The sequence below is a fragment of the Cannabis sativa genome, chromosome X (assembly GCF_029168945.1).
Source record: "Cannabis sativa cultivar Pink pepper isolate KNU-18-1 chromosome X, ASM2916894v1, whole genome shotgun sequence".
Taxonomy (NCBI): domain Eukaryota; kingdom Viridiplantae; phylum Streptophyta; class Magnoliopsida; order Rosales; family Cannabaceae; genus Cannabis; species Cannabis sativa.
This window is the reverse complement of record NC_083610.1, coordinates 19,191,030-19,201,865: the sequence shown is the minus strand read 5'-3', so window position 1 is coordinate 19,201,865 and position 10,836 is coordinate 19,191,030. Positions and strand designations below refer to the sequence as shown.

At 32.3% G+C, this 10,836-nt stretch overlaps 2 protein-coding genes across 2 annotated transcripts; one reads left to right on the top strand and one right to left on the bottom strand.

The window, feature by feature from the left end:
• The first annotated feature begins 531 nt into the window (after positions 1 to 531).
• LOC115703094 (adenylyl-sulfate kinase 3) lies at positions 532 to 4,272 on the top strand. Its single transcript, XM_030630581.2, has 7 exons — positions 532 to 1,043; positions 1,280 to 1,420; positions 2,256 to 2,405; positions 2,531 to 2,649; positions 2,765 to 2,849; positions 3,391 to 3,437; positions 3,771 to 4,272. Exons 1-7 carry the CDS (start codon positions 791 to 793, stop codon positions 3,867 to 3,869), a joined length of 894 nt encoding a protein of 297 aa, XP_030486441.1. The 5' UTR covers positions 532 to 790; the 3' UTR covers positions 3,870 to 4,272.
• Positions 4,273 to 5,178: 906 nt separating this feature from the next.
• Positions 5,179 to 7,453, bottom strand: LOC115703095 (O-fucosyltransferase 6). Its single transcript, XM_030630582.2, has one exon. It carries the CDS (start codon positions 7,202 to 7,204, stop codon positions 5,471 to 5,473), a length of 1,734 nt encoding a protein of 577 aa, XP_030486442.2. The 5' UTR covers positions 7,205 to 7,453; the 3' UTR covers positions 5,179 to 5,470.
• Between the last annotated feature and the right edge of the window lie 3,383 nt (positions 7,454 to 10,836).

Sequence of the window (10,836 nt, the reverse complement as noted above, 5' to 3'; positions counted from 1 at the left end):
TGTTTAATAATACTAAAAATTATTACATTAAATTACGTGATATTTAATTGAAATTTTACCATTAATTAAATAAATAAGGCTAATTAGTAATTTTTTCCATCGAACTTTGACATGTATCAAATCATGCCTCTGAACTTTTTTGGCCATTAAAAATTCCTTCTGAACTATTGAGATTGTTAGATTTAACTTTTGTCTAATTTTAGTAAAAAAATTCTAACATGGATGAAAGTTCAAGGGACATAATTTAATACATATCAAAGTTTGAGGGGCATGATTTAGTAGATATCAAAGTTTGGGGATCATAGTTTAGTACATAAACAATTACTGAAACAGTAAAATTGAATGAAATTAGACAAAAATCTTTAAATTTAACAATCTCAATAGTTCAAGGGAATTTTTAACGACTAAAAAAGTTCAAAAAATACGATTTAGTACATGTCAAAATTAAGATAAAAAATTACTAATTAGCCCATAAATAAATAAATAAATAAATAAAAAGAGACATAGACCCTACCTTAACTCCCTCACCACCACAAAAAACCACTGATGCAATACAAATTCATAAATTCTCTCACGTTTGCGAGTGGACTCATTGAATCTCTCACCGCCAAAAACCCATAAAGAAATAAAAAACGGAAACCCCACATTTTCGCTTATTCACTCGCCTATATATATAAACTAGTTCCCCTATTTTTGGAAATTAAATTTACGATTTTTACTGCCGCTTGTGTTTGTGGGGTTGCCATATTGTGGAAATTAAATATCATTCCTTTTTTGATTCTATGAGAAAATGATTGCAATTGGAGGTGGATCAGCAACACTGGCTGGGGGCACATCATTATCATCGTCTCGAGGTCTTGGTGTTGGGATCAAACCGTGTTCCACGTTTTTGTCTTCCTCTTCTTCCTCATTCAAACCTGGGTTTTTGGGATTTTCTGTGCATAGTTCAAAGGGGTCTGTTCGAATCAACTCCATGGAAGGGTCCACGACTGTTACTGTGAATGAGACCGACTTCAACACCAATGGCCATGTTGGGAATCTGGGTATTGTTTTTCTCCTTTTACCCATTTCTTTTTCTTTTTCTTTTTTCTGGCGTGATTGGTTCATGGGAAAGTGGCTCGCTGGTAAAAGAGGATGTTTTTGTGCCATTTATTATATGTGGACCAGATTATTGAAATAGCCCTTTTATGAATTATAGATGCAGTTGTTGTGGTTTGGATTAACTAAGGATGATTTTTCACATGGTTAAATGTTTTTTTTTTCTTTTCCCAATTGATAGATGAAAATCAGAGTCTACTGTCTAGCATTGGAAATTCTACCAACATTAAATGGCATGAATGTTCTGTTAACAAAATTGAAAGACAGAAGCTACTGAAACAAAAGGGATGTGTAATATGGATCACTGGTCTTAGTGCTTCAGGTTTGTTGCTTTCATTCATTATTTTTCATTTTATTGCTTTTTCATGGAACCATTTATGTTGAACCAAGTTAATGCACAATGCATAGTGATCTACAGTGAAAGGTACAAGAAACATAAGATTTATGATCTTACAATTAAATTTATTGATTAGAGATCGGTTGCAAGTCCAATGTTTAAATTACTATAGTTTCTTGTTCCTCAAGTATTTAATATTGTATTTATATTGTAGGGTTAGACAAGTTGCCGTTTTAAAAGAAATGAAAACAATTAAATCTTTGATATTGGAAATGGATGCTGTTACTTGGTGGCCCTTTAGCTTAGGTGTATTGTATTTTATATCAACTAGCATAGTTATTGTAAAGTTGCTCTAATGGCTTTACTATGATTTATTTTCGATAACTATATTCATTGCATGGTTTATAAGACTAGATGAGAGGATTGTGCAAAGCATTTTTTAGATTTCTTATTTGCTCTTACAATGTGGAGCACAAGCCTATCACCCTCTTGGTTCTCCTCACCATTTGTAGCTTGATCTTTATAGAGTTAGAAAGGAACTATATATTTACGTGTAAAGATAATGAGTTACATTTTAAACTTATTTATGCATACCAACATATGAGATTTAGTTTAAATTTAATCTTACACTTAATTATGCTACTGTTTGAATTCATGTCATGCCTATTTTTGATGAGAAGATGCTTATGAAATATAAAGTATTGACATATTGAACTGTTTAATATGTAAATTTAACTAACAACATAATGTTAGCTAAATTTTTGGTGCCACATGCAACAACTATTTCCTCTATCCCTGTTAACCTTAACTGAAATATCAGGGAAGAGCTCTGTGGCATGTGCTTTAAGTCAGATCTTGCACAGCAGGGGGAAGCTGTCTTATGTCCTTGACGGTGACAATGTCAGGCATGGCCTGAATCGTGACCTTAGCTTTAAAGCAGAAGACCGTGCAGAGAACATAAGGAGAATTGGTGAGTCTATTACTCTATTTATTGATAATTACAGGAACAATGCTGTACATGATATGCAATGCATACATTGAAGCATTTGGGTAAACATTGTATTTAGAGGTTCTACTTTATGTGCTGTATTGTAGGTGAGGTGGCTAAGCTCTTTGCAGATGCTGGGGTCATTTGCATTGCTAGTTTGATTTCTCCATACGCAAGAGATCGAGATGCCTGCCGAGCATTGCTGCCTGAAGGGGATTTTATAGAGGTTTGTACTTTGTACTATCAATGTTTTATTTGCTGCCTTTAAACATGTTTTTCTTGGAAAAGGAAAGTTGAGATGATAGTTTACAACATAGCCTGAGGAAACTTTTATTCAACAGGTGTTCATGGACGTGCCCCTCCAAGTTTGTGAGGAAAGAGACCCTAAAGGCCTTTATAAGCTTGCCCGTGCCGGAAAGATCAAAGGTCAATCTCAGGCTATCTTGTTATTTTTCTGGATTAATGAAATCTACACTAAACAATAATCTAACTATATGTCAACACATCCTTTCAATTGTCAAAATATTTTTGAGTTTGGCATATGATAAGTTTTTTTCCATGTGCCAACTTTACAATGGTGTCGATTTTGAATATTGTGTTGCATTCATTTTCCTGCTGATACCTGAGTGGTTCTGTCATTCTCTGTATCTTCTGACTTATTTGGTTTTAGATGTATACAAGGTTCCGGTCTATGGATATTCTTACTGCTAATTCTGCTTAAAATAAAAAATGGCGACTCATCCGCTGCATTGTTATTGTCATCCTTTTGAACTTCTTATACCTGCATACAGACACTCACATAATATTCGTAGGCAGTTCTGTAATATATGCCTTTCTCTATGTTTGTTTACATTGAATACTATTCTGCATTGGACAGCAGTATTATTTTCTTGACTCTTGTTACTGCTGAGATTCGTGTCCATATAGTACATACGCAAGCGGTATTTATCCAGCTCTTTTTTTGTAGGTTTTACTGGGATTGATGATCCTTATGAGCAACCATTAAATTCTGAGGTTTGTGTACTGTTATTCTCTTTTCGTTTTAATAAAGATGACAAACTTGTCAATGAATATAATCGTTGAATACTATAATAGACAAGAATCAAGATAGATTGAGGTATATTTGCTCACTATGCAAGTTATAATTTTTCAAGTCCATGAGCTGTATTTGATAATGGCCCCTATATCATGTAATATTCTTCTAGTATCTACAAGAATTCAATTCTGAAAAATGAACATTGGTGTTTTCATTATTTAAAATGAATTTTTTTGTTTTTTCTTGGTTTTTGTTGTAATCTAATATGTAAGTTGATCTAATAAGGAAACTTTTTTTTTTTCCCTTTTCAGATAGTTTTGAAACACAAAGGAGGGGACTGTGATTCACCTATTGAAATGGCTGGAGAAGTGATTTCCTTCTTGGAAGAGAAGGGTTTCCTCCAGGCATGAGGACGAATTTCCGTTGTTCGGTGTTGATCATTTTTTGATATTTATAAGGGAATAATCCATTGGTGGAAAAACCAGTTGTTCCCTCAATTACTATAACAATCCTCAAGCTTTCTTTTATGTAAAGTCTATGACAAGAGAGAGCTAGTTCATAAGTTATTATTGCCTTTTCCTTATTTTATGATTATTTTTTTTATTGTCCCTGTCTGTTTTTTTTATTGTTTATTTTTGTGTTCATGTTCGTTGAAAATTTGGTGTTTGTAAATAATGTGGGAAAGTTCTTTCACAATATGTCGTGCTACCATATTGAGTGCTTTGAATGATGTAGTTAGTTTCTATGAGTGCTTTAGAATAATATTGATGTTTCAATTTTTAACGTGAAAACAGAGGACAATCTTTTGCTTTCTTTTCTCTCTATTTTTATCTCAGAGAATATAATAGTGGCCAAATGAAACTTCTTAGGTTGTTCATTTTATGTTTCTTAACTTAAAGCATAACTTATTGCTTGCTGTTAAGGATTTGTTGTTTCTAAAATGATAACATTATATTTGTTATCATTTATACTCTTCAAAAGACAACACTTTACAATAGTCATTTGTACTCTTTTAAAAGACAATATTTGAAACTACTACATTAATTAGAGACAAACTGTTTTCTTGATGGTGATAGATTACAAACACATATATGATCTTAGCTAACATCTAATCTATTTAATCTATTTGAACCGAACTAATTAAATACAAAAAATTAAATATCCAACTACAATTTATTAAAGTGGATGTTTTAATTGGATTAGATCAGTTATTGGATGTTAATCTTAAAATTTAATTAAAAACCATTCAAATTTAATTATATTTATTTATACTAAAAGATTGCTTGTATTTATTTATATATAATAAAAAATATTAAAAAAAATAAATGTATATATTTTAATTATATTTTTAGTATTTAATTCTTTGATCTATTTTATTACTTATTATTTTAATTATTTTAAATTTTTAATTACATTAAACTTATAATATTTGACTCCCCCTGTAGGGCCTTTCCCTTCTTTTTTGATTGGGTTTAATTTTTACATATTTTTTCTTTATATTTTTAAACTAATATGAAAAATAAGTATATAATTGAATATCGAATTAAAAATTAATTTAATTCAATTAATAATTAAATTAGATTAAATTTTAACATCAGATTAGAAAACACAAGTTGAATCGGATTTTGTATGCTTATTAGCTCAAATTCTCAAATGAAATTAGTGACTTTCGCATACTTGACATAGATTTAGGTGATGTGTATTGGAAGACATAAGAGATTCTGCCTAAAAATTAATCAGCAATAACAAATAGTTAGTATGAAGTGTCCACAATTCTCTAACATCATCCTCCCAAATGGTGATTATATTTGTTCACCAATTTTGAACCGCTCGATCAACAAGTGACTCTCTTTTACTCAGACTCTATTTCCAATCACAAGTGACTACAATATAAAACAAGAGCAAAAACTTTTCCCACATACTCTTCTTCTATACAGGATGCCAAAATCAGATCAGAAGGTTAGTGAAGGGAGAATCAATCTATACATTGGATTAAGCTAAAATTGTTTATTCAGTCAGAAAGCATATCCTCCAATTCAGGTTCCTCAGAGTTGATTCCATCATAATCCAAACCTACTCCTCCCATGCCACTCTGATTGTCATCTTCCTCCATATCAGGCCATTCTGGGTCATGATCATCAACATTTTGGTCCTCAAAAATTTCCTCCTTTCTCATTGAATCATCGTTTCCCTTGCCAACTTTCCTAGATACTGAATCTCTCTTTCCTTTGGGTACAGACTCTTCACATATACATGTCGAAGGGTTTTCATGAAACTCACCCCTACCTGGTCTCACCTCATTGGGTTCTCCCATAAAACCTCGCTGGAAAGTACGGACTCTTGAAGAAAAAGCTTCCCAAGTCATGTTGTTCTTGTTCAAGAACAAACGGTATAGTTTTTTAGCATTAGGACGAATAGTTGGTTTGTGCCCAAAATATCTCCTTCTACCAGCTAATATTTTGGCCATGTTACCATTGTTGTTGGTAACAAAAACATCACTTTCATCACAAACTATAAAATCAAGAGCTGCCATACGAGAAGAAAATGAAGAAAACAACTCCAATTCTTCTTTCATTGCTATAGTCTCTTTGGAATAAAAATTTGGGAATAATGCCTTTAATGGTGCTAATGTCTCCTCACCTCCATATACATCTCCAGATGCAACATAGATATGAACATCACTACCATAGCCCAATGCTCTCAGCATCAGACCAACTTCTTCTGGAGTAAGTGGGCATTTACCGTGCCTTCTTTCCTTATCAGGATTGCTTATATGCAAAGTTTTCCACCTCTTTCTTATTGCACCCAAATCCTTCCTTTCCTTGTCTCCACCACCATAATAACACCCCGAAAACGCAAGCATATCGGGTTCGAATCTAAGGTGCAATGCAATGTAATGCTTGCTTCTTTTCCTCATTCGTTGCACCAGTTTTTCACCCATCTTCCTTATTGGATCTGTAAACTTTAAAGCATGGTAATTAACTCTACATCTCAATTTCTGTAACTCTGTATCTAACCGGTTTGCGAGTCTGTAATCGAATTTGGTGAGCTGAACAACATGCCTTTTCACAAGAACAGGAAGAACACGATTGTTGTAACATCTTTCACTACATTTCCTTGGAACACGCATTGTATGAGGACTCCACGTTTTCCCTCTTTTTCTTGGGAGTTCCTTTATGATTTTAACATCTTCTGCTAAAGTTGATATAAACCAATTAACATCAAAGATCTGAGAAAAGTTACTAGCATCTTTCCAAAAAGATTTCTGATCAAGCTTAGGAACAACGAGAGTGGAATTTAATATACGTGCAGCAACAACAGCATCTGTAATACCAGTTCTTTGTTGATTCAAACCTCCGCTTGTTGCAATTGCCAAGTACCTATTAGGATGCGTAATAGCTTCAGCTTTCAAAAATTTTGCGCTTGAATTGCAGCATCCATGGAAGTACTTAGAATTCCTCGAAGTCCAAAGATCACGATCCGATCTCATTCCATTGTTCGGAACTCGAAAAACCGGCACTCCAAATGGAGAGACTCCTCCAACAATCGCATCGTCCGTAGCATCGATTGAGGAAGAGTAGTCGCGGTGAACGCGATGAGCAGGATTATCGGTTTCGACAGGATAAGGAGAAAGGAAGGAGATAATCCCGAGAAGAACAAGAAGCGCACCGGAGACGACAGAGAGGGCTTGAAGCAAATACCTAAAGCGGTGGTAGTAATGGTTACGCCGCCGTTGAAATGCCATTTGTGGTCGGCGGAACGGGAGGAAGAGGCGAGGCTACTGAGTGAGCTACCTAGGGTTTGTTAGCATAGTGATGGGGATTGGATAGATCTGAGTTACAAATAAATCCAACAATGGCTGAGAGAAGAGAAGGGAAGGAAGGAAGTAGATCTTGTGTCCAACTCACTCACTATCTAATATCTATCCAATAAAGCATTGCCATATCAATTTTATGCCATCTCTCATATGGTAACTTTTTTTTTTCTTTTTATCATAATAACCAATTTTATTCTTGATAGTCAAACAATATATTGGGCATTATAGGAGGAGAATTTCTTCCAATAAAAAAACTTTATTTTGTTTAGCTGTAGTATATGTTTTAGTATTATAACCATTCGAGGCTAACTTAAGTGGCCATAAGAAGATGTGTGTATTGGAGGTCTTGAATTCGAGTCCCAAGTTATACAGTTGTAATATATAAACGCTTAAATAAAAAAATATATACTATAGTATTACCATTTTGCATCACATATTGAAGACATACCCTCGAAAAGATAGATAATAAAGACCTAATAAATCTAAGAGCATTGTTATTAGGCACCAGTGGTGTATAACACCTTCTCGACATGTCGCGTTGCGATTGGTTAGCGATACTCCTTAAAAGCTATTATATTAAATTATATGGGACCCGATACTTAGTTGAACCAATAGCGATATTGATACATAGGAGAACGCTAGGCACCACTGGTGCCCTTTAACATTTCTCTAAATCTAATAATACAACTCCATTGAGAAAAACACACTCTAAAAAAAATTGACAACAATTTCAGCATCACTCTCCACAAAGAAAACATTCTTATGGCATCTCTCATATAGTAACATTCAAGTGCTAAATATCTCTATTTTGGTACTTTTTTATATACTTATATAAGTTTTTTTTGTTTGTCATTTATTTGTTTTCTTAATGAGATAGTGTAATACATAATATATATATATATATATAGGGATATGACTTTGTCACGTGATGTACTTTCACGGAATGTATTTCGTAGTACATTAAATGTGTTTCAGTGTATATTAAATGAGTGTCAGGGTACGTTTCTACTTTTTAACCCTAATTACCCCTAGATCAATCTCAGCCGTCAGATCAAATAAGTCTCTCATCTGACGGCTGCCGTACATCACGGATTACAATCCGTGAAAGTACAACAACGGGACAAAATCATATCCCTATATATAGGGCAAGATTATAGTAGGACTTAACATAAGTTTCCTACCGGTAGGGAAGCTTTTTTGATCATTGATTTTAGATCATGTGGTTATTAAGATATAAGGTGTATACTCTTACGATAGGACTGCTTATATACAATTAAAACTTTATACATATTATAATAATATTTAATTATATATTTATTTTAAAAATAAAATAATATTAATAATTAAAAAAATATTAATTTTTAATTTGAATTATTATTTTTTATTAAATTTTCTCATATGTAAATCTTCACAGTTTTTTGCACTAATATTATTGTTGCTCTAAATTTTTTTCTCACTCGATATTAATCTAGTGTGTTCTTGACATTATTATATTTTAGATTAATTTACTCTCATATTGTTATAAAGGATTTTATTTAAAAATATTTTATTATTAAACTAATTTTATTAGAAAAAAATATAATTTTTAGGGTAAATACTATTTTGGACCCTCTGTTTTACAAAAGTTATCAATTGGACCCTGTGTTTTGTTAAATGACAAAATGGACCCTGTATTTTCTAAAATAGTACAAATAGGACCCTGAATTGATTTTTGTCAAAATAAAGTTTAATTATAATCCGATCTAAAACTGCTATGACAAAAATGTTTACTTTTTTGTATCTGTTCGTATTAAGCATTGTCTTCAAGTTGGCTGTATTAAAAAAAAAAGTTGTCAAAAATTAAGCTCAGGGTCCTATTTTTACTATTTTAGAAAATACAGGGTCCATTTTGTCATTTAACAAAACAAAGGGTCCAATCTGTAACTTTTGCAAAACACAGGGTCCAAAATGGTATGTACCCTAATTTTTATGACATATTTGGATATATATTTCTCATTTTTTTTAAAAAAAAAGAGTTTTTACCCCACATACTGAAAAATAACTTTTTTATTTTTTTTTTATTTTTAGCATAATTTTTTTCAAAAATACTATGTAAGTTTCATACTGTGTATTGTGTTAAGTTTTCACTGTTGTTCTACGGTTATTTTTTAGTTGTTCTACTGTTGTTTTTAATTATTATATTTTGTTGTTTCACGGTTGTTTTATAAAAAAAATCTGTGTGACAGTAAAATTGTAAATTTTTATCTAGTATTTTGTTAAAAACTCTAAAAAAAAAATAATCCAAAGCAAAACAAATGATAAAATAAAAAGGAAAACAAAGAAAAAAAAAAAAACAGCCCACTTATGCCAACAGCTATAAATTTTTATTTACAAAAATAAATAAAAAATCACATGCATACATATGCACAATCATTACATGTAGCATCAAGTAAATTTATTCTAATTGGGCCACAAAACTTTCCCATAGCATGAGGTAAAAATGAGTGGGTAGATAAATCCTATTTATATTGTATATATATAGATATATAATTTATAGTAGGAACACTTGTTTTGTCCCTATAGTATAAGGATATCTTTTTTTTTTTTTTTTGAAAAACGCGTTTTATAAAATAAAGAGTTAGACCTCTCGGTCATTACAAAGGATAGGAACAAGTATGGATTGTACATTTACCCTTTCGGAAATAGAGTTAACAAAAGCCCACCTGGCCACATTATGGGCCAAATAGTTACAAGTTCTAGGAATAAAAATTACAACTTAACATAAAAGTAGAAAGCTTTTTGCATTGTTGTGTATAGTTATCAAATTCTCAACAGGTATGAGTCCCCGTCAAGGTCTTGATTACCGTCTCTGAATCACTTTCTACTAACACGCAGCGGTGTTGCTGAGAGACAGCTGTCTCCACGGCCAGCAAGACAGCTGCAGCTTCCCTAACAAGGGGTCCGAAAAACATAGCGCAGAAGTATCCACCCACAAAATGGTCTCCCTATGATCCCTAGCAATGGCCACCGCGCACATGGATTCAGAACCAACTCTAACATCACAGTTGATCTTGATCCATTCTTCAGGAGGAGGAACCCAAACAGGAGACCCAGCTACCTTCAAATGATTAAGTAAACTAGAGCCATAATCTGCGTAACAGCAAAAGATAGAGTCAATATAATTAGAAATACTACCCAACCCATTCATATGAACCTTGTCGTTGCGCGCCTTCCAAATCGTGATGACTTTTTAACCATACATAGTGATGACCTTTAATGATACACATTAACGAATACATACAATTAATTATATTATTCTAAAGAATCTTGAAAATATAAATATCAAAACAATTTTAAAAAATAAAAATAATTCAAATCAAATAATGTGTGTTAAAAAATATCTAAACACTTTGTCATATTTAGTTGTACAAATATATTTTACTTATATTTAATATATATATAAGACACTTTATAGTAGGGACCCTTGTTTTGTCTCTACAAGTGAGATATTTTATTGTAACTAGATTAAGAATTTAATAATGATAAGAGAGTGAAGTATATAAAAGTGAAGGTAGAGTTTA

Bases quoted from the DNA above. Each gene is read 5' to 3' on its own strand.
- LOC115703094 (XM_030630581.2), top strand. From the start codon at position 791: ATGATTGCAATTGGAGGTGGATCAGCAACACTGGCTGGGGGCACATCA. The intron at 1,421-2,255 runs GTTTGTTGCTTT...CTGAAATATCAG, and splicing joins CACTGGTCTTAGTGCTTCAG to GGAAGAGCTCTGTGGCATGT. The intron at 2,406-2,530 runs GTGAGTCTATTA...GCTGTATTGTAG, and splicing joins AGAGAACATAAGGAGAATTG to GTGAGGTGGCTAAGCTCTTT.
- LOC115703095 (XM_030630582.2), bottom strand. From the start codon at position 7,204: ATGGCATTTCAACGGCGGCGTAACCATTACTACCACCGCTTTAGGTAT.